Below are 23,577 nucleotides of genomic sequence, written 5' to 3' on the forward strand. Positions count from 1 at the left end.
AGTTCATCCAAGTGGAAGAAAGAAGCCAACGCAGGACGAAAGAACTCTATATGCAAAGGCACGGAGGCGTGACGGAGGGCGTATAGTAAGGGAGTGTAAGTTCCTGGTGTTGGAGGCAGCATTTCCTGAGGAGCACAGTGAGGAATGCAGATTCCAAGGAATTGCATAGTTAAATGGGGATGGGGAGGGTGGGAAGATAAGGATCAGTGACAGAAATCACTTTAGAAAAACCAGACAGGGCTGAACACAGTGATACAAATTCATCCCCAAAGAATTTCTCAGAATTGTTAATAGACTAAACTAAATTAGCGTGTTAAGAAATTAGTTTAAAATAAAAAGTAAAAAAGAAAAACCAAACAACTGTACTGTCTGTACCTGAATTCTTTATGAAATGGTTAGTAATTTAAATTTTGGCAAATCAAACCTTATACTGTCTTTAGACCCAGAGTGGATAAACTATTATTTATTTAAAGCAAGGGGGGCTGCAGCACATGCTTGAACTGAGGGTGCAGGAATGCTTTTATAGTTTGTAGAGAATTTGGGCCCCATTCAGGACATAATGAAGGCTTTGTGAACAGCAGCTATCTCACCCATGAACTATTTTATCTGCTTGTAGAAGCGTGACTTCAATATAACCCTATGAACTAATTTTTCTTTATGATGCTCTAGTTCTGGAGACAGAGAAGCCTGGGTTCAGACCCCAGAACCACCAACTTTTAGCTAGGTATGATGCTGGTTTCCTCATCTGTAGAATGGGATGAGAATAATACCCATCTCTCAGTGTTGCTGTGAGAATAAGTGAGATAATGTATGTAAAATGTCTCCCAGCATGCCTGGCCCCATGGTAACCTTGTCATAAATGACAGCTGTTTTTGTTGTTACTGAAACCTGGCCTCTGGCTTGACCTCCTTCTGCTTACACCATGGGTGCAGGACGCAAGGAGACAGGGCTAGTAACTGAAAAGCCGCCACCCAGCTGGTGTCTGACATCTGAAAAGTGAGCTAGAGCTCAGCAGCCCTGGAGACATAGATAATATAGACAAGACAGCGTGGCACAATTACTTAAATCCAAAGTAGATAATTACAGACACGATGGAAATACCGGGGTCTTTTTCAGTGACCTGAGGGTTTCAGGAAGGGGGAATCCTGCCACCGTGTGGTGGGAGAGCAGTGGGCCCAAGGCTGAGTCTAGTTGCTGTGCTGATGCTGTCCTTGTTCCTGCTTTATGAGACCCTTGGGCAGTTGGTTTAACTATTTTATACAGTCGAGTAGTAGAAAGAGAAGGTAAGCCAGAGTTTCTAGTGGACTTTGCATATAAAAGCCTTAGATTGCTCATAAAATTTTGTGTCTCATATTTCTATAGACCAAATTTTTTTTTCAGGCAAATAGGGATTATGAAAAATAAACTTTTTGCTGGCAAGAGGTCTGATGAGGAGGCCACTGAAGAACTTAATCGAAGTTCCTAGTAGATCTTTAGCCAAATCAAAATCATTATTATTCTAGCTCCAACCTAGCTCCTCCAGTAATGGGAAATCAGAGCATGAAAATTTTCATGGCAGGAAAAGGGAAGGCAGGTCCTCTCTTTAGTTTGGGTTCTAAATCTCTGTGCTGCTAAGAAATCACCTCAAAGTCATGAAGCGGATGAGGAGTGCCATTTACCTTAGTTTTTTCAGCTGTCATTCAGACAACTGAGGTGTCTCGGGTGTCCTTGCTTGCCATCTGAATCAAGGGAAGAGCTCTCTGCTCTTTAGGAGAAAAACCCAAAACTCTAGTGTCATTATGGAAGCCCCATTAAATTCAGAATTTAGGGGTGCAGTCACATGGTGAAAGTCAGTGGCCTCAGACTTAGGTCAGCCATCTAGCTCAAAGTAGTGATTTGGTGCTAAAGAGAGAGAAGGCCAGCAACAAGAAAAATGCAGTCTTCTCCTTTCTTCTAGGTCTTCTATTATCGATAAAAGAGAAAACGTTTATTCAAGACAGCTGACAATAAAGCCAACCTTGTCGATACCAGACATTCTGGACCACAGTATGTATTTATCAACACTGCCAGCAGTGGTGAATCAAAAGCTGACCAGCTGACTTTGGGGAAAAAAGTCCGCTTAGCAACAGTATTACAGGTAAAGTACCCAAGAGCCATTAGAAACCAGGCCCCTGATCAGTAACTGGAGAGTGGGAGGGGAGGTGGAGAGAATCTTTTTTGGACACATATTTTTAGTTTCTTAGGTCACTGGAACACTGTTGTCTATTGTTTCTCTCTTTCTAACGAATCTCATTCCTTTCAATTATGATTTATTTTGTGCACAGGGCAGGGGGTTTAATAATACTTAGGTAATTTATTCATTCTTAGGTAGTGAACATTTTGAATGCTTTTGGGGAGTATTTTTAGTCATAACTTGAGGTCCCTAAAACTGCCTTGTGAAGACATGTTTGATCTTCTGAAACATTTTCCCTCATCTGATTTATTGAAGTCATGAAATACATTCCAATCAAACACCTGATGTTCCTAACAGACCTGAGCCAGTCTAGTCACCAGCCAATCAAGTCATATTCTTAATTCGAGATGGATAAGTGCTAGCCTTTTGTCTACAATCTCTTTATCAAGTTGGAAAAAAAATATCAAGGCCAGATCAAACTGTCCCCCACACAAATTTTGTTATTTTTTAAAATTAATTTTTTTCTTTTACATCACTGTGTAGTCCCCATGAAATTCCCATCACCAACTCACCCGTGAACCATCACCATAGTCCCTTGTGCTCTTCTCTCCCTGTTTTGATCCCTTTTCCTCCTCACCCTCACATAATGTCTCTGATTTATGGTTGCCTGCTAAATTTTTAATTTTTTTTCCGGATCCCTTAATTTGGTTCCCCTATATTCCTCCTGTAAGTGATACATTTCTTTTTTCTTCTGGATTATTTCAGTGAGAATGATCTCTTCTAGTTGCGAATGGCATGAGTTTATCTTTTTTGATTGCTGAATAGTATTCTATTTTGTATATATACTACATCTTCTTGATCCAGTCATCTATCTTTGGGCATTTGGGCTGTTTCCATATCTTACCTATTGTAAATAGTACTGCAATAAACATAGGGGTGCAGGTATCTTTTTGAATTAATGTTTTTGTGTCCTTTAGGTAGATCCCTAGGAGTGGAATTGCTGGGTTATATGGTAGCTCCATTTTTAGTAGTTTGAGGAATCTCCACACAGCTTTCCATAGTGGTTGGACCAGTTTGCATTCCTACCAGCAGTGTAGGGAAGTTTCTTTTTCTCCACATCCTCACCAACATTTGTTGTCTCCTGTTTTTTAACGTGTGCCATTCTCAAACAAATTTTAATAAACATCTATTATCAGGCATGTAAAAAAGTTTATGCAACCTGTTCTGTAAGCTCAGTGAAGCTGGTTCTCTGTTTTGGTAGTTCACCCACCATTGTCCATGAAAGGTCCACCTAAGGCAAACTTGATAATACTCCAGAGATAGGACTATGCTAATCCATTTGGTAACAAGCAACCAAAAATTATTAAATGGTAGGAAACAAGACATCAGGAGCCAGGATTTTGGCAAACTAGGCCTAAGGGTATAGGCTGCAGGCCTCATTACCTTTTATATCCTTTCCATGCAAGCATGGGCAGCTACTCTGAAATAATTTAGTCAGTGCACATATCCTCAAATACCTCTAGTTTTTCCAGTGAGCATCATTACTAATATCTATTGTACTGATTATAATACTAACTGCAAAAGAAAACCTACTTCAAACATTTGGTCTGCCAATTATCAAAGCTTTTGGTGGTGACTGAGATATGGCTAACAGAAGCACTCATAGTGCCTGTGGCATTTCCGATAATTAGTTGTCTGTTCCTGGAATGGACAACTAATGTTAGAGGTACAGCCTGCTGCTGGCCTATATGTACCCTGACATATTTATAGAGATATCACCTAATAATAATTAGGAAAAGAGAAAACACTACACAATTTCCTTGATTTCTCAGGACCAACAGATTGTGTTTCAGGTAAAGATAAAGGGCAGGGAGTGTAAAGACAGGGGAGAAGGAAGTCTCTATCATTCTGAAAAATTCCCTACCACACACTGTTGAGAATTACTGCTTTTCAGCAAGTGTAACTACTGTTTAGTGGGACGACTTGACAATTGCACAGAAATTCCCTGACTTTTTATAAAAATTATTGTTACAAAACTTATTTTTATGGAAGGTAGGATTTAACAAAACTGTAATTTTTGTTACTTTGAAGCATTTCATCAATTCTAAGAAGCGTCACATTAAATAGGGAATAAGCAAACTAAAAATGGAAAACCAAATGACCTATCCATTCCTGGTGAATACACTTTTACCGAAATGAGATAAATTTCAAAAAGGCAAAACTAAAGCTCAGTAATACTCTCCATACAACACATAAATTTGTAATTGCCAAGTATCCTGCTGTGCCAGAGGAAGTGCTCCCCCTAGTGAGCTTTTATAGGAACTACAACAAAGTTTAGTAAATTCCAAGGTCAAACAGGAAATCCTTAATAGTAGCTAGTATCTTGCAAAATCTGACCTTATTAAACACCAGAGTTCACAATGGAGAAAGGTCTTATGAGTGCAGTGAATGTGACAGATTTGTTGAGGTCACTCCAACCTTATTGAACCCAAGAGACAACATGATAGAATAACACATTATGAGTGTGCTGACTAGAAAATGTTATTCCAAGGTCCAGTTTCATTCAAAGTTCACACTGGAGAAAGGCCATGTGACTGCAGTGAATATGGGAAATCTTGTTATCTGCAAAACCCACTTAACCTAGAGTTTAAGAAAAAGAACAAGGTCATATGAGTGCAGTGGATGTGGTGACTTAGCCAGAGCCCTGGTCTCTACCACAGAAAAGCTCACATGTGATAAACATGGGAGATTCCCTATGTTTCCATGATCAGGGGAGCAGGTGTAAGCTGCCAGATTTGAGTCCCTACCAGTCTGTGTGGAAAAGCCATTCATCACTACCACCTGGCAGTCGACCTAGTGTGCTCAGTGGAGCTGACCTGTGTGCTCGCCCATTTGTTGGAGGGATCTTGAGTTTCCTGAGCCCTTATGGTATCTTCACTCCCCAATCTCTGACAAGGTAAGGCCATGGCCCCGACCCTGTGTTGGCTCAGAGAAGTCTTGAGTTGTACTGGTTAACTGTATAGCCTTTTAGGGACATACTTGGTCCTAGGTAGTGCTTGTGAAGTTTTCCAGCTTCCAAGTCACCAAAGCAGAAACTACCTGTCACACATGGCTCTGGCTTCTACATTAATAAAGACCATTTGGTCTATGCATCACTAAAAAAAAAATAATAAATTCAGAGGCAAATAATGGGAAATAATGACTAACAAGATGCTAAAAATATAACCTGAAAGTGGAAATTCTATTATCTAACAAATATTTATTAAATACTTACTAGCTATAGTAGTAGGTAGTTGGTGTATATATATATATATATATATATATAATCTTTCCCTGAGGGGCTTTGCTATTATACTTTTCAGTTTCCTATATGCTATGAGGTTTATTTTAAAATAGGGCATTTCAAATAAATCCTGATTCTGGTGACTGTCATTCAGCAGTTCTCAACCATCACCCAGGGCACCAGTGGAAGAGCACCAGGTAAGACCATGACCAGGGAGACTAAATGAATCCCGCAGTTGGGTGACTGCAGTTCCCATTTGGAACTGTCCCATTTAAAAGATCAATAGTACCTGCTCACTGAGAGACACTGAGCTGTTGTCACACGGCACAGATATTTCATTTTAAATATTTTTTCTACTGGGAAACATGTTAGATAATTTTAGCATTATACTTTATTAAATATTTACATGATATAAAAATAATTACATTGAAAATTACCCAGGAAAGTGCAAAATCGCTTAATAACTGGTTTTCTGTATCTTTGTTTGAGAAACTTAAAAACAGAAAGTACCTATTAATTATTTATTGCACTGAGCAATACTGAGAAGAAAGAAATCTGTAACTCTGAAGATGTACGTATCCTCTTCACAAATTTTTTCAAAATTGTATACTTTAAAAACCAATTGTCTAGTTATTATTCAGACTTGTTTGGAAATGCCTAAACTTCAGAATATTTGAGAAGAAATCACATGTAAGAGCAATCCAGTCCAAGTAAAAGCTGTCGTTAACAAGGTATCCTTTAAAACAATGGCTCTCAAATTTTAACAAGCATCTGAATTTCCTGGGGGAAGCTTTTTTTTGCAGGCCCACTCCTACAGTTTCTGACATGTGTCCAGGGGGTGCCGACATTGCTGATCTAAGCACACTTCGAGTACCCTAACCTAAGGTAGGGCCTCCAGAATTCAAACTAATAAGCAATGACCATATACCTTTTTTTTTTCTAATAAGTAAATAAAAGAACATTTCAGATTGATTTTATCAAATATTAAAGTTTTAGACTCTTGAAATATCATACTTAAACTGAACACATAATTTACTCATCTTAGGATTCCCATGAATTCAAAAGACAGAAACTTGGGAGAGTCAAAGTACTAGATAATCTATGATTATTACATGAAAACATTTTCTTTTTTACAAAATACACAGCAACTCAGGGTGCTCCTTTCTTCTCCATGTTGCTTCCCTTTAGAAAGGCCAGAAAGAAATCATGAAGAGTACTATACCCAGAATGAGAACATGACCTATCATGAGTGTTTACAGAAATGTCACAGTGAACTGTCACAGTTAAGACTCAGAGTCAGAAACTTCTTCATCAGGGCAGCAGTAATATTCCACAAAACATACTTGTCCATCTTCATTTCTAATCATATACTGTAAAGACAGGAATCCTCGATTATCTGTCCGAATAGATACCTTACAAGACAAGACTAATGCCTTCGTGGAGGGTTTCAGTAAAGAAATCTTGTATCTGTAGAATGTAAAAAAGTTGTTAATAAAGTTGTTAGTAAATAAAAAGTTGTTATTTGAACACACTTAAAGCAGTGCTCATAACTCCCAAGTAAAGGACAAAAATGAGCCAAAAATTACCAAGTAGCGAATACAAGAAAATCAAATTCTTGTCCAATTTACTAATATTTCTCTTCATTTAAAGAATTGTACCACTATTACAAGCCAAAATCCCCTGAATAAATCAAGAACCCTATTGTTCACTTTTTAAAATACTATAAACAAATTAAAAAGTTTGAAAAATGTAATAGGAATTTGATATTTAACTTAAACTTCATCACCAAAAGTAATTTCTGTGACGAGGACTGACCTGTTGACCTGCGTCTGATTACAATGAAATGATTCCATCAAATCAGAATCTTTGGGATAGTCAAGGTGGGAGCTTCCTGCATTTCCAAAAGTAGATAACCTATGGCAGAAAATGAACAATTCATTTATTCACTGGCCCAACAATAACCCACATTATTATCTAAATAAAGAAAACAAAACACTTCCTTTAAAGGAAGTTCGTTCTGGTGAGTGAAAACAGATATGTAAACAAATACAGACAATACACTTTAACAATGACCTTAAGAAAGACTCCACAAGATGCTGTGAGTACAGAAGAGCTAGCAACAAACAGCTTTGAAAAACATCAGTCACAAAAGGAATTGTAATCTGACTGATATTCACTTTTTCTCAAGCTTAAAATCAGAAATATGTAAGTTAGGAATAATGACGAACAGATCTGTATCATCTGCAAGTCTGCAATCCTCTGTTCCCTATCTTTACTGCCACACCACACAATTAACGGCTTTTCTATAGCTTAAGACTGCTCTGCACGCTATTTTATGGTATTCTTGGCTTGGTAATACCTGAGGTTTATGTGTAGAAAATTTATACATGTTTGTTTTGTCTTTAAGAACTTTATCATGTTATGGGATTAGATTATTTTAAGAGTAGCCTGATAGATAACCTAGGTGCTGGGTTTTCCCTGGATCTACCTTTCCCCTCTTCTTCTAAGGCACCCTTTTTCTCAGAGCCACCCCATCCATGCCCAGCCAGAATGATGATTCCTAAATCTAGATTCTCAGTCTTACCTCCTGAGCTCGCTGTATATCCCAAATACTCCCTAGTGTTACAGGCTCCCTCAAGTTCAACGTATCTAGTAAAAAATTTCAATTTGCAGTACCCCACCACCGAATTATTGTTCATGTTGAAGATAAACAATACCATGATCCATCTAGTTTACCCTTACAGAGAGAGCATTTAGATGTGGATCCTTTGAAATATTCTGTTAAAGTGCCTGAAATTTCATTTCATACTGCCACTTATAGGCTTCTGTTGATTTCCATTTTGGTTATATTTTAACAACTTTCGTGCCAAAATTTTAACTGCCTCATGCCATATAGTCCTGAAATTGTTCTTAAGTAGATATATAAAAAGAACTTATACCTCTCATTCCATATGTATTTAGCCCCTTTAGTCTTTCATATTCTAAAATATTTGAATAGAAGCCATTATATATAAACACTCTCTATATAAACTAATTCTAATCCTGAAAAATGACTTGCCATTTCATAATTTGCTGGGCAAGCACAATCGGGAGCAGCTTGACAGTTTTGACATTATATTCCCACTAAAAACCGCCCTCCCTTAAGCTGCTTACCTAGACCAATCCCTCCTCAACACTCATGTACTATTCTCTTATATTTTAGTATTTAATGGCATGCTATTTTGTTCCTCCAGTGCTGTTTCACAGGCCTCTCTATCTTGATTTTATGGTGTTCTTTAATAAAGGAGCTACGTACAGTAGGTGATGAATACATACTAAGTGAATAAACGTGTATAGAAAACAACTACTTCATTGTGTATCCTGTACTAACCTGAAAGGAAAAGAGATACCACATTATATGAACACCTTTTCCAAAGTTTAAACCTAACTGTCCTCATAATTAACCTGATCTGTAAGAGGAAATAGGTAAAGCAATAAAACAACCACTAGTTCATGAATTAAGAGACTGGGCCACTCGTTTAGAAACCAACACTACCTAACTAGGAAGCTTTAAGTAGTGCATTAACCTTCCTGGATCTTAAGTTTCCTGATCTGCAAAAGGATAAGGTAAGGATAAAAACTCTCTAAGGTTTTAAAAACTGTAAGAACATGGATAATAAAAGCTCTGCATCCTAAGCAACTGTAAGTAGGGAGATCAAGGTGACATTAATATAATTGTACTGCTTTCAAGTACCTGAAATACGGTTTGTCAGGAGACATGGTGATTTGTAGGACCTCACTTGTCATATCCAATTCAGAAAATGCTTCACGGAGCCCCTCTGACTGAAGAATAATTTTATTAATAACATTGGTGCTGCAGAAATCAAAATCCAGAGTCTCCTCAGGTTCCTGAGTATTGATTTTACACACTGTTACTACACCTCCTTCTTCCAGAAACAGCATCAAAGGGTAACCATCACCTTGGTAGCACATCCGAAGTGCAGTTAAAGTCCCTGCTAAGGAAAGAAATCATACTTTGGGCTTTGCTTTATAGCTCTGAATTCAGTGGCTCTACAAATGATACATATAACAAGAGTATTTATAGTTTTATGTCCATAGTAATGGAATAACCAATCTTAAATCCCTAACCATAAGTATTTTATAGGAAAGCATGTGAAAATAGACATAATTTATGACTCAAAAAAATTCTCAACATATTTTGAAAACAATAAACTGGGAGTTAAGAGAATTGATTTCTATTTCTTTCTGCCACCAACTGCGTAATTATGGACAAGTTAGGGAAAACTAACAAATGTTCACAATGTTAAAGATTATTTAAGACATGTTCAAAGTTTCCTTTTTTGGTCAGTTCAAATTTAAAATCCCAAAAGTTTGTAAATTAAAGATGTAAATACTTTTGCAAAAATGAAGAGAACCACAAGCACATTTTCTATTAATATTGTGAAGTCAGAACTCACGACAGACCAGTGAAAAATGAGTGATTTTTTTTAAAGAAATACGTCTATCAGTTACTAATAAATTTTCTGTATTTTGACCATTGTGTGTAATGCTTTTATACTGTTATAATAATAATAAAATGTTCACCTGGCATAGGACTTGATCCAAAAATAGATAAGCAGTCTAAAAGGATAGTTAAATTAATTCGAAAAGTAACAGATTCTTCTTTAATTGTGAACTCTTGAAATATTCCAGCCTATGGGGAAAAAAGTAAACATGAAAATGTCTTTATACATAGAGGAATGAAACTCACATGTAAGACTCTAGACTTAAAGTAACAATATTGTACCAACACCAGGAAAATAATTTCAGATTACTGATCCAAAAATCTTAAGCTTTTTTTCAATTATTTTCCATTAGAATTACACTGCTTAATAGGTAAAGGCATGGCAGTGATTCTGGTCCCATGTAAAACCTTATGAAGCGTCCTGCACCTAGCTTCTTGCAGCTAAACTACCTCCACCCAATTCTCCCTTATTTCTTTTTTTGTGCCCATCAGCATGACTGTCATGTGGAAAAAAGCAAAATAAGCTGATAATGCACAAGTGCATTTTCAATTTCTTTTGAGAATAGGAACCATGTCTTTATCCCTCTATACCCAAAGTGATACTGTGTACTTGAGTGTTCAAAGAGAATTCCATTATAACCGATAAAAGGAAAAATCTTTTTTAATAACAGGTAGTTGTAAGGATCATATACTTTAGAAACATGTTTCAGGTTTTCATTTCAACTCAGTCACTTGCCGGGTGTGCGAACCGGGCAAATCAAACTATGCTTCAGTTTCCACATGAGTAAAATGAGAACAACAACAGACCTACCACATAGGGCTAGTATGAGAAATTAAGTGAGTTTAATACATAAAACATTCAGAAGAGTGCCTGCTCTACATTTTAGCTTAGTAAAATTTAGACAGTTTGATCATCTCTCTGTAAAACAAGAAAAGAATGTTACCAAGAGAGACAAAGAATTCAAACAATGACAATAATACAATGACATTGTATTGTTAAACTGGGTGAAGAATATCCTATGTCACGGGGTTCAAGGTGCCTGTGTCCATACCTGAATAAAAGCATTTGCTTGCACACACTTTGCATTTTCCACTGTAACCTTGATTCCATTTTTAGTAGCGAAACATGTGGCATGGTCTCGGAAATGAATAGCCTTCAAGATAGTGGAGAGATTCCTGACGTTGTCGAGGCTGGCCACTAAGCTGTAGTCGTTCTCATCTTGGATCTGTGTGGTTAGGAGGGGCATCGTGCCCAGCACATCCAGCCTGGAAGGATGCTCTAGGGGCCAAGGCCTGCGCCCATGAATAAACACAGTTGAGACTCAACCATCAAACCTCCCCATCACCACTGGCGAGGCCCGGGACCTCAATCCACCCTGAGGCGACATAGACAGGGCCAGAGTGTTGAACTCAGCTGACCAGGGTAAAACCCCACCTCCACCTCTGCCACTTACTAGTGCTGTAGAAATGAATTCCAGCCTTTTACCCAGGCAGAGGAAGAATAAGCGGTACTTCAGGAATGGTGAGGTCAGGAGAAGCTTTATTACTCATGCATGAGGTCCCAGACCTGGGGAGCCCCGTAAGTTCTGAGCACCCGTTTAAAGACCAAGAGTTCCTTTTATACACAACTGTCTCCATATCTGTTACACGGACATTTTTCAGCTGGCACTTCCATTTGCGGCAAAGTCCCCAGACAAGGGGGGCAAGGCAAGGGGCAAAAGATGCAGGCATTCGGGGTTGGCCTTGGAGAGAGATACCAGCTTGGCCGGCTGCCCGACCTTGTAGATAGGACTGCTGAGGCCCTGGCCATGAATCTTGAAAGGGAAGGAGCTGTAAGTAAGCAAACTTATTGATTGTGCCTGCATTGGCATGTTCATTGCCCCTGGCCTGGAAGTTCTGCTGGAATCTTTATTATATTCATTTGCTGAAAAATATATTTTCTCATCACTAGTGAGTCACTCTAACTTGCATTCAAAGTTACTCTCTAACTTGGGGGAAGTTCTCTCTCCAAACTATGGCTTCCTAGTTCTTAGAGAACGTTAACACACGAAAAATTGTGAACATGTAAACATGCAACGAACACGGTAGTTGGGGGCCAATGTCGCCACTCCCAAGTTGGGGCGAAGACTCCCCACGGTTCTGAGCTGCCCCGCGCCCCCGGCCTCGCCCCGCAGCACCCCCAGGGCAGGTGACCCGAGCGCACCGAGCCTGAGACCCAGACGAGTCCGTCCACCTGCCCGCCGCGCGGCCGCAGCAGCTACGCGTGCGGGATCCAGGGGCGCAGAAACCCTACCTTTGCGGTGGGGTCCAGCCCCCCCGAGAGCTCTCCCCCACCAGCTGACTAAAGAAGCGATCTGCAGCTTCCAGGAAATAGGGGAGAAAGCGCAGCGGCTCCCGCCACTCAGTTCAGACCGCCCCGCCACCTCGGCCACCGTCACCACCGAGACACTGGAGTCCTAGAGCGCCGAGCGCGCAGTGCCGCAGAGGCCGGAAGGAGGCACCATAGAGTTGGAGGACCGGCGCGGAGCCCAACATACCCTGCAGCGCGGAAGGGGAGGGAGCGGCCGGGCCGCAAGGAAGGCCGGGAATAAGGGCGGTGAGGCAAGATGGCGGCGACCAAGAGGAAACGGCGTGGAGGTTTGGGAGTTAAGGCCAAGAAGCCGAAAAAAGGCGAAAAAGATGCCACGCCGCCAGCTAAGCGGCGCAACACGGCGGAGGAGGCGAAGGAAGAAGACAGAGACCGCATCCCGGGCCCTGTTTGCAAGGTAGCGAGGGCAGCTCCGGGTTTACACTGGCAGCCTCTGCTCCGCAGGCCTGCCCGGGGCTACCCGTCCCTCGGCCGGCTTCGCGGTCGTGCGGCCGTCGCGGGAGCTGGGCTTCGGCCCTCCTAGCCGGCCGGACTGGCCACAGCGTTTATAGATCAGCCGTGTGCATGTGACCAGCAGGCAGCCGGCAGGAAGGCGCATTTCGGAACTTTTACTCGGGCCCCCCCAAAAAAAGGGGGCGCGGGGGACATCTTAGGAGTTACAGTGGCATCCCCTTATCCGCGCTTCGCTTTTTCTGTTTTCAGTTATCTTTAGCCAGCCGTGCTTGTAAATATTGCAATAAGGTGATGTGAGCGACCACACTAACATTTTTCTTCTTGCGTTATGCTGCTGTAGTTGTTATATTAGTGCGATTAATTTCTCGTAGTGCTTAATTTATAAATTAAACTTGGTCACGTGTATTTCTTCCATAGGGAAAACCGTATACGTAGGGTCGGTGCCGGTGGTGATTTCAGGCTTCCACGCCATTGCGGGTCTTTGAACGTACTTCCTGCTCCCATAGCGGATGAGGGGGTGACTCCTCAATGTATTAAGGTCCAGTGTTTTGACTACTGGTAACAAAGTGGGGGCCAGAGATAATGCTTTTTAAAAATACTGCTTGCTTTTGAGCTTATCTTTTCTAGTGATTAGTATTTCCTGCCATGGTGAATTACTGTCAGTCAGGGATCCTGAAGCTGCTTATGCCGTCCTTTAAAAAGTTGCTGTCCTGGGGACCGACTATGACATACTTGATCAGGTCTTTGCCTCTCAAGGGATAATGGAAGCTAGACTAGATAGTATGAGCTTCACTGGTATTCAACAGAATTTAATGTTCCAGACACTACTAAGTTAGGTTTCATCTTGCATTGGAATTGTGAAACTAGACTGGTAGCCTATTCCTCCTGAAATGTTGGAGTTGAGAAGGAAAGGAACAATTAATGTAAGTTGCCGCTCTTTATTCAAAATAAGATTAGTTGTTGGCCCTAACTTGCCTCAAGTTTAGAATTGGAAACCATTTGAGAGCCCTGTGGCTCTGTGGCGACAAGGATTGCTTTGATTTATTAAAGTCTTTGTACTTTGTAGAGTACTAAGCTTAGCATAGTACTCTAGCTCTTGGTAGGTGAAAACCAATGACTCTGTGCTGTGGCAGCACATTCTAGGGAAGCAGTTACTTCTGAGGCGTGAAAGAAACGTGTTTAAATTTTAGTCTTACTGTTAACGGTGTGACATTTTGAGTTCTTTTATCATCCACGAGTTAAGGGGAAGAAATTATGTACTTTTGTGAGAAATAAACTGAACTTTTAGTAGATTTTCAGTAAATGTTAGTTTACCCTTCCTTAAGGAGCTAGGAAGAAATAGGATAGTATCTGTGATCTGAGTCATAATATGCAAAATTTAATGGCAGTAGATAAAGAAAACTTTATCCCAGGGTAATCTGGTAAGGGATCATGAATGTGCTAGTCTTTGAGCTGGATCTCAAAGTAGGGTTGGAATTTCATTGTTCAAAAATGAGAGGGAACAATATAAAGGAATTCCAAAAGAAATAGGTGAGAGGTATTGGAGTGGGAAAAGTGCTGAAAATTTAAAAATAGAACTAGATAGGCTAATGTGTAAGGTTGATCTGAGGCAATAGTAAGATAAAAATATGTGTTTTAGAATCCATTGTTAAAGATACAACATTTTGAGATTTGTTTAGACAACCTTGGGAGGTGAGGATGTGATTGTAACAGTGCTTTTAAAAGATACAGTTGGAGCCAGTAGATCATATCTATTAGAGAAGGCAACCATTTAGAAAATATGCACTTGGTATAAGATTGTAAGGGTCTGACACTAGGGTTGTGTGAATAGAAAAGACGGAAGAGTTGTTAATTGACAGCATAGTGGTTATGATTGGTGGCAAGTAGAAGACAGAGAGGCAGGGGTAGGTAAAATGTCTGATATCATCAGAAAAATAGCAAGGAATTTATTGGATTCAAGGTTTTGTATTCTAGAGTTGAATTTGAGATGCGAAGGCAAATACTTGGAGAGAGTACCTTACCTAAGTTGTTTTTAAACCTTCAGCTGAAGTTAAATGAGGTATAAGAGAGAATTGTTAGAATCAGGAGGAAGAATTGGAAAGTTTGAAGAAAAACCAAAAAAGAAGAAATCCAAAGAGAATATTTCAGGGGGGCCAGTCTTGGTAAGTGAATGCTATGGATTGATTGAATTAAAAGAATCCAAATTGCTACATGGAAGTTTTGTGATAAAACAAGATAGTTTTAAGTGAATTAAAAATTTTTTAAAACACTTTCTCTTTCTTTAGGGCAAGTGGAAAAATAAGGAACGTATTCTCATCTTTTCCTCCAGAGGAATAAATTTCAGAACAAGACATTTGATGCAGGACTTGAGAATGTTGATGCCTCATTCAAAAGCAGGTAGGTACCTTTGTATCATATACTTTTAAACATTTGAACAATAGTCTTTACAGTGTAGAAATGGATCACAGTAACATGAATGTCATAAATTCACACAAGGTTGTATCAAATATATTCAATTTAAAAAGTTGTATTTATAAATTTGCCTATTTATATATTTCCACTTAGAGTCACACTTCCTTGACTCAACCATGGAAGGTTTAGAACCACAATGCCCCAAAAGTTTATCTTTTCAGATGTTAGAAGTTCTGTGCAAAATTCATTAAATCTCTTCACTTTCTTAAACAATTATCCTGATACTGTTGAAGCATTTCTTGAATGCCCAGGAATGCTTTAATTGTAATGCTCTTTGAGGTCAGGAGTTGGCTTATCCCACTAAATGATTCAGGATGGCTATGTATTGCTTTCTTAGTTTAAAAAAAAAAAAAAAGTAAAACTTTAAAAGTTAATGGACCTTGGCTAGTATTTAAAGCACCCAGTTCATCTTAGGGCTCAGCCTACTTTTAGTATCCAAGCTATTCTTTTTAGCAGTGGGTCATCTCACTGGCAAGTGAAGGTCTCTTTTTAAGTTTCAAATTGGCAGTCACACTGCTGTTTTTGTGTCTTGGGAGGTTTTGGTTTTCATTCCTTTTTTTTGTTGTTGTTAAAAGATTTATTTATGCAAGAACTGGGGTATAGTCAGAGGCACAGGAGGGTGAGAGAATACACCAGAGACAGAGTGGGGAGCAGAACAGGTAGACTGAAGACACTGCTGAGGGGAGCAGTGGGTGAGGCATGAGAGGTCTGCCATGCCATGTGGGTTTCTCCCTGGCGGGCTGGGAATTGAACCCATGCTGCAGAGGCTGCAGACATCTTCACAGTGCGGCACTGAACCCGCTGCACCACCGGGGAGGCCCTGGTTTTAATTTTTAACTGTTTTTCAAACTGGTATCTACTGTTAATCTTCAACTTTCTGAAAGTAGTAAGAGAAAATTTATATGGAGATTTTTTTCCACATGATAATCTAAAACCAATTTTTAAAATCAGTTTTCTGTGACACCTATGATTCAAAATTGAAGGAAATTTTCAATTCAAATTATAGTGTATTGAGTGTTTCCTTAATCTGAAGTCATAGAACCTTGATTTGTGAAGATTTTTCTGTTTTTAAAATTAATTCATAAGACTATATAAAGATGGAGAAACATACTTAAATCATAATTTATACTTTTTCAGAACTAATTTTTACGTTTAAAAAGAATGTAGATGTTTAAAGAGGTTATATGTTTATAATTATAAAAATTAATATAGGTTGTAAAACATTTTAAATGTAATTTTCTGGAAATATGATTTGAAATCTTCTATTTGTTTTTGCCTTTTTATAGATACTAAAATGGATCGCAAAGATAAGTTATTCGTGATTAATGAGGTAATTTTAGAAACTAATTAAAATAATATATTATAGGAATATTGCACTTAAAAAATATTTTGGAATACTAAAGGTAGGCTTTTTTTTTTTTAAAGATTTATTTATTTATGCATATAAGAGCTGGGGTGTAGACCAGATATGCCGGGGTGAGGGGGGTGGATGTGAGAGGATTCACCAGAGACACAGTGGGGAGCAGAACAGGCAGATCTACTGAAATACACTGCTGAGCGGAGCTACGGGTGAGACAGGAGAGGTCAGCTGCACCATGTGGGTTAGCTCTCTGGGGATCGAACTCATGCCACAATGTCTGTGGGTTGCTTCATAGTACTGAGACTAACCCCTTGTGCCGCCAGGGAGGCCCCAAGGTAGTTCATTTTTTTAAAAAGTCAGTTATTTAGTGACTTAAATTGTTTTAGAAGATACAAGTATTATTAACTCCTCAGTAATCTGCCTTCTAAATTTTTATAGTATTCACTGTGTCTCATAATTTAGTGTTTCAGTATATGTTATTTCTTGATCATTCTTAATTTGGTTTGTCTCAACAGCACATTGAAATTTCCTAAGGACATGGATAGCATATCTCATTCTTTTTTTCCCCATTTCTAGTACGGAGCTAAATTCATAGTAGATACTTATAAAAACTATCAACTGGCAAATATAATTAGAAACAAATATTTTAAAGACCCCCATTTTATAGAAAGCATTTTTCCAGTATTCAGAATGCTGTATGTGGTATTTGAGTTTAAGATATTACAAACTAATGACATGTTAAATTGTTGCAAAATATTGATGAAGATACTAACCTTAATTAAAGTAGATTTTTAAAAAATTACACAAGTTATTTTCAGGTAATTCTTTTAAACTGTGACTTTTATTCATTTAGCATACACTTCTGAGGCCCAGCTGTATCGTGGCATTATTCTGTGTGCTATGAATACTGTTCAATAAAGCAATGCCCCTGTCATCCTGCTTATAATCTAGTGAGGGAGACAAGTTATAAACAAATACTAGAATTTCAGATGAAAAGAGGAGAAATAAAATAGTACAGGTTTTCAGCAACTGAGGCTGGCCAGTTGACTATTATATTGATTCTAAGACCAGTAAGAAACAAAAACTTTGGGCCTAAGAATTTTTAACTTACTAGTTTTAAGGTTTCAGGTAGTTCATTATTTTTTCAAACTGTATCAGATTGTTTAGAGACCATAGTAATACAGGTCTTCATTACTATATTGTTTTTGTGTATTTCTTAAGTATGATTTTATAAATCTTCAAGACATTGAAGTTAAATTGAACGTGAAAGTAGTTTTGTGTATTTCTGCTTTTTACTAATCCTTTAGTGATTTTACAGAACTGAATCACAGAAATGGTAGTATAAATTAGGAAGATAAAAACTTAAGTTTTTTGATCTTAAAATAAGCTAGAATTAGAAATGACCATTATTAAGGATATCTTTGGTTCTATAAGGACTGCATTTTCCTAGGATTAGTGAGGCTAATTGTAGTGTGCATTATCCCTAGGGTTTCTGCTTCTAAATTTTGTAGTTTGTGCATGGAACAGTTGTCAGAAGAGGTTCCCAGTGATCAGAAGTGAGTCCAGTTAACTTTAAAATGCTTGACCAGAAAGTTTAGATTCTTCCACCAGAGGTGGACAAAACATGTTGAGGAGAATCCCCAAGGACCTATAATGGTTGTTTTCTGTGAATAAAGAATTTTACCTAGATTTAAACTTTGGAGGCCCATAACCTGTGTAATTTAGAGGGAGGGGGAAGGGATTAAAAATGTTGATTGCATTGAATTGTTTTTTATTAAAATATTTTTTGCGGAATCTGCGTATTAAATACATTGAATTACTTTAGTTCTCATTTTTCTAATGCCCTTAATTTTTTTGTTCCTTGCTCCATTTAGGTTTGTGAAATGAAAAACTGCAACAAATGTATTTATTTTGAAGCTAAAAAGAAACAAGATCTCTATATGTGGTAAGAAAATGTATAAAAAATAAAGTCTTAGTATTTTCAGTGGATTTGTTATTTGTTCTTAGACCTCTTTTCATTCTTTTATGTTTAAAAAGGGGGGGCAGGGAAGGAGTAAACTCATTTGGCTTAAAAAATTTGAAACCTTTAAAGAAAACTAAATACATGAATATTATGAAAACCTGGTGCTGTCTTTTAATTTTGAGTAGGTCATGAGCATTTATTGCACTCTAAATGCTAGTTAGTTGAAAAAGCTTCCTTCATATTTTTTTAGGCTTTCAAATTCACCTCATGGGCCATCTGCTAAATTCCTTGTTCAAAATAGTAAGTTGACTCAATTTAAAATACTTTATGAAAAAAATTGAAAAACTTTTGGGGAAATTGTATCAAAATTATAACTTATTTTCATTGTAATTTTTCTAGTTCATACACTAGCTGAGCTGAAGATGACTGGAAACTGTTTAAAAGGTTCTCGACCCCTTCTGTCTTTTGACCCGGTAAGTGTCTTTCATTTAATGTAATTTAATTTCTTTTTCTGACTCTGCATGTTTGTTTTTTACTGGCTATAGTTATGTAATTCAATTTACTAAACATAAAAGTTTTAAACAAAGTATATTGTTGTCAAATAATATGTGTACTTTATTTTTATAGACATTTGATGAATTACCACATTATGCATTGTTAAAAGAACTCTTAATTCAGGTAAATATCTTTTGTAGAAAGAACTTCTAGTAATACAAATGAATATCGTCCTTTGGGCTTTTTCATAAGTTAGCTGTCTAACGCCTACATGATATATAACATAACTTTTTTTTTTTTAAACTAGATATTTAGCACCCCACGGTATCATCCCAAAAGCCAACCATTTGTGGATCATGTGTTTACATTCACAATTTTGGATAACAGGATATGGTTTCGGAACTTTCAGGTTAGCTTTAAATTTTTTTTTTCCCAACATGTAGAAGAACTGGGATATAAGCCAGAGGTGCAAGGGGTGAGAGGATTCACCAGAGATGGAGTGGGAAGCAGAACAGGCAGATTTACGGGTAAAGGGAACAGCAGGGAAAGACAGGAGAGGTCTGCTGCCCCATAAGTGGGTTAGCTCCCTGGCCAGGGATCAAACTCAGGCATTAATGGTGATAGCACTGAGACTTAACTCCTAGGCCACCAGGGTGGCCCCGAGCTTTAATTAATTTTTTAATTATGCTTTGACATAAATTGGGATGCATAGCATTTGGGACACAGAAAATGTAGATTAAATCCTTGTATTTTAAATAGCTTTCTTTTCCACACAGAAACTTGGAGCAAATGGCACTATATTATACCTTAAATGATTTCTCTCTACTTCTTTTCATATTTATCAGTTGGTATGGTATAAAGATTTCCTAAGAAATGAATTCACTATATGTTCAGTAAATACAAGTTTCTACCCCAAGAGGATAGACTCTACCTGGGAGGAGAGAAGGGAGTAAAGATTTAGGAAAAAACGACCCGTATAAAATGTGTTTGATGGGACTATTAGATGAATCATACAGTGACTCATTCAGGAAGAGAGGTGTCTGGAAATCTTGAAGTAGGAGTTTGGCAGGATAAGAAGTCTGCCAAAGATGGAGAGGTGGAAGAAGAGAACAGCAAAGCAAAATAAAAATTATCCCTTCTTAACCTCTAAGGGCAGATACACCTGAACCAACAATGTTAATATTTGCAGGTCAAAAGTGGCCTCAATATGTAGTATTAAAAAATGACCATGTCTCCTTTTATATGTCTTTTAATCTAATTTGAATTAGTTACAAAAACAACTCAGCTATTGATTTAACTTTTAATAAGGTTTCAAATAAGATACTTTAATATATTTTGTTATGGTGGTTCTGGTATTAAAAATATTTTTATCATCAGTTGTTTAAGAATATTCGTGTTGTAAGAAGCAAAATAACAATGAAATTCACATTATAGGATTTTAAAAGAACATACTGACAAAACATTTTCCCATGACAACTACCTGTAACTAGTAATATACTTCTGAAAATATTGATTTGACCACTTGCTAAGTTTCACCTCTATGTTTATGTGATCTTTTAGGCACATTTGTAATGAAGTTACAGCTAGTGCATCTTTTAGTAATAATATGTATATCTAACTCCAAATGAAATTTTTTTATTAAAGATCATAGAAGAAGATGCTGCTCTTGTAGAAATAGGACCTCGTTTTGTCTTAAATCTCATAAAGATTTTCCGGGGAAGTTTTGGAGGACCAACTTTATATGAAAATCCTCATTACCAGTCACCAAACATGGTAAGTTGTTTTGTTTATTATCTTTGTTGTCCCAGAACTGTTTAGCCAAAATAATTCAGGCAAGTAATTACTATTCTGTCAACTAGACTGAACTTGGGTTTGCTGCATACAGTCTTGCAAATCACTTTTTTTTTTAAAATGACACATTGTTAAGGCAAATAGGGTTCATAAGTGAATATCGTTGCCATTAGAAAATGTTTATTTCAAGAACACCTAACGTTTTTGTTTCTAGCATCGGCGTATTATAAGATCCCTCACAGCCGCAAAATACAAAGAGAAACAGCAAGTGAAAGATGTGCAGAAACTAAGAAAGAAAGAACCAAAGACTGTTCTTCCACATGATCCCACTGAAGATGTTTTTGTTACACCAGCTGAGGAAAAACCAGTAGAAATACAGTGGGTAAAACCAGAGCCAAAAGTTGACTTAACAACAAGAAAGAAAAGAATTTACAAAAGGCAAAGAAAAATGAAGCAGAAGATGAACAGTAGGAATACAAAATGAGTCAATGGAGAATTGATTTTTCAGTTATTTTATATTTATTTTGTATTCATTGTGTAAATACTTTTATTCAGGACTATCTTAATAGCTAATTAGTGTAGCATTTGAAAAGAAAGAAAAGTTACAATTTTGTGGCTTCAGTGATGGCTATGTTTTTCTAAATAAAGTATCACCAGAACTCATCAATTAATTTCTTTTTCATTTGAAGGCTCATTTGGTATTAAAATACTTAGCACACTAAGGTTTAAGCCTGTTTTCTTGGATTAGCAAAGCTGAAATTCAAACGAATGTGTGCGTCATCATCACTTGTAAGACAAATCTTTAGGCACTTTGAGAGCATAACTTTGGATAGTAAAGTGGGGATAGACTGGGAGAAAGGAAAGCATCTTACTGAGACATTTTGAGTCCCTGAGTCGCCTGTTACAGAGGCCTTGTAAAAGTTAACTTTTGATCTTTTCTTAACTTCCAAGAACTACAATGAAATTCTTAGATTTTGAGAATCAACATTTGAAATTACTATTACTAATAGTGTGAAGAATTGATAGTCAAAAGAGAAAAGATTAGGAGGCACCAGAATATTTAGATTTTTCCCTCATGAAAGAACTTATTTGAAGTGAAAAGCTCTGGGCTTACTGTTCTGGAAGAGAGAGAGAATGGAAAGACAAGATAAGGTGCTGATAGATGCATATATATACATATATGTATATAACTAATCAAGTTGGATCATGCATGTGTGATGGTGTCACCCACTTATTTTTATTTCACATTAAACATTTGAACATGTCCTATAATACAATTAGTAATTGCACAGTATTCCACTCTATGTAATACCTGTATACTCAATCCTTTATTTTTTTTAAGAATCTTTTTTTTTAGGTTTATTTATTTATTTATACAAGCACTGGGTACAGTCACAAGCGTGAGAGGGTGAGAGAATTCACCAGAGTCAGAGTGGAGAGCAGAACAGGCAGAGTGATGAAGTATACTGCTGAGGGGTGCAGCAAATAGCAGGAGAGGTCTGCGCGCCATGTGGGACCCTCGCCCGGTGGCCGGGGATCGGCCACCAGTGCTGCAGAGGCTACGAGCAGCTTCGCAGTCCAGCACTCAACTGCTGTGCCACTGGGGAGGCCCTCAATCCCTTTTTTAGATGCTTGAGTATTTCAGTTTTCTTTCTCTGGCATAGGTGCTTGCAGCAAACATTTCTATGAATTATTTTGTGCAAGTACAAGTTGGGTCAAAGGTTGTGAACATTAAGACATTTTGATTGTCCCCCCCCCAAAATATACTTTCAGAGGTTAGGGTTCATTTCCTTTTACCCTTGACAATGGTGAAACGATCTTTGTCAATTTGACAGGTGAAAAAAATGAATACTTTTCTTGGGATTAGATATTTTGTGACTAAATTTGCTTTGTGTGGTAGTTACTTTGCTGATTTGTAAGCTCATTTTTGTAGTACATTCTAGACATCTTAGTGATTAACACCCGCACTTCAATTTTATGCCTTTATTTTCATCTTAATTTCTGCAAAGAAATTAAGGCCCGAGTCTATAATTAGTTTGAAATAATCTAAATTAGGCTACTTGAGATCTAAATTATGCTGGTCAGAGGTTCACTTAAAATACTTGTATATGACTAGTGAAGCTCAAATCTGATTAAGTGCAAAAAGGGCCATTATCAAGGCAATTAAATGTAGACTTGGATGAAAATAAGCCATCTTGGTATTCAGGATTTACTTCTAAATACCCGTAACTCAAGAAATTAATTATAGGTTATAAAATAAACTGGATCAACAAGTAAATTTCGAGCCAATACCTTTTAGATGTATATTGCAAGAGCTTTATTTCCAATTTAACAATTTTGATTATCATTTCAACAGAGTGATATTTTTCTGGTCTACAATACTTCCCTTTGAGTCATTTAAAAGTGCCTCATTTTAGTGAGAATTTCTCGTCTCCATGTTCTTTTAGAAGTCTCCCTGTTTAATAAAAAACCTGCCTTCCGACTGAAATTTATATCCAGTATAATTGTCTTTAAATTTTGGTAGGTTATAGGCAAGAATAAATCTTTCCTCTGGAGGAAAAAGAGGCAAGTGACTGAGGTAAGAAAAGCCAAACTAGTTAGAGGATGAAAAAGTATTGTCACTTTTTGTCCACATCCCTGCCCCCATTCCACTGTCAGATGAGGAGAAACCTCATTTTTCCCTTCAAAGACTCCACAATCCTTTGTTACCACTTTACAAACTAAGACCAAATGGTA

General features: G+C 37.6%; 2 protein-coding genes across 2 annotated transcripts; one reads left to right on the forward strand and one right to left on the reverse strand.

Moving 5' to 3' along the window:
• Positions 1–6,718: 6,718 nt before the first annotated feature.
• RAD1 (RAD1 checkpoint DNA exonuclease) lies at positions 6,719–11,186 on the reverse strand (the record flags this gene model as incomplete). Its single annotated transcript, XM_084232863.1, has 5 exons — positions 6,719–6,902; positions 7,251–7,349; positions 9,169–9,427; positions 10,020–10,128; positions 10,992–11,186. 5 exons carry the CDS (start codon positions 11,184–11,186, stop codon positions 6,719–6,721), a joined length of 846 nt encoding a protein of 281 aa, XP_084088989.1.
• Positions 11,187–12,545: 1,359 nt separating this feature from the next.
• On the forward strand, positions 12,546–21,482 carry BRIX1 (biogenesis of ribosomes BRX1; the record flags this gene model as incomplete). Its single annotated transcript, XM_084233333.1, has 10 exons — positions 12,546–12,704; positions 15,046–15,157; positions 16,519–16,562; positions 18,467–18,537; positions 18,806–18,855; positions 18,955–19,028; positions 19,183–19,233; positions 19,358–19,459; positions 20,695–20,823; positions 21,056–21,482. The coding sequence occupies 10 exons, from the start codon at positions 12,546–12,548 to the stop codon at positions 21,323–21,325; spliced, it is 1,062 nt and encodes a 353-aa protein (XP_084089459.1). The 3' UTR covers positions 21,326–21,482.
• Between the last annotated feature and the right edge of the window lie 2,095 nt (positions 21,483–23,577).

Source organism: Talpa europaea, assembly GCF_964194135.1.
Source record: "Talpa europaea genome assembly, chromosome: 5".
NCBI lineage: Eukaryota > Metazoa > Chordata > Mammalia > Eulipotyphla > Talpidae > Talpa > Talpa europaea.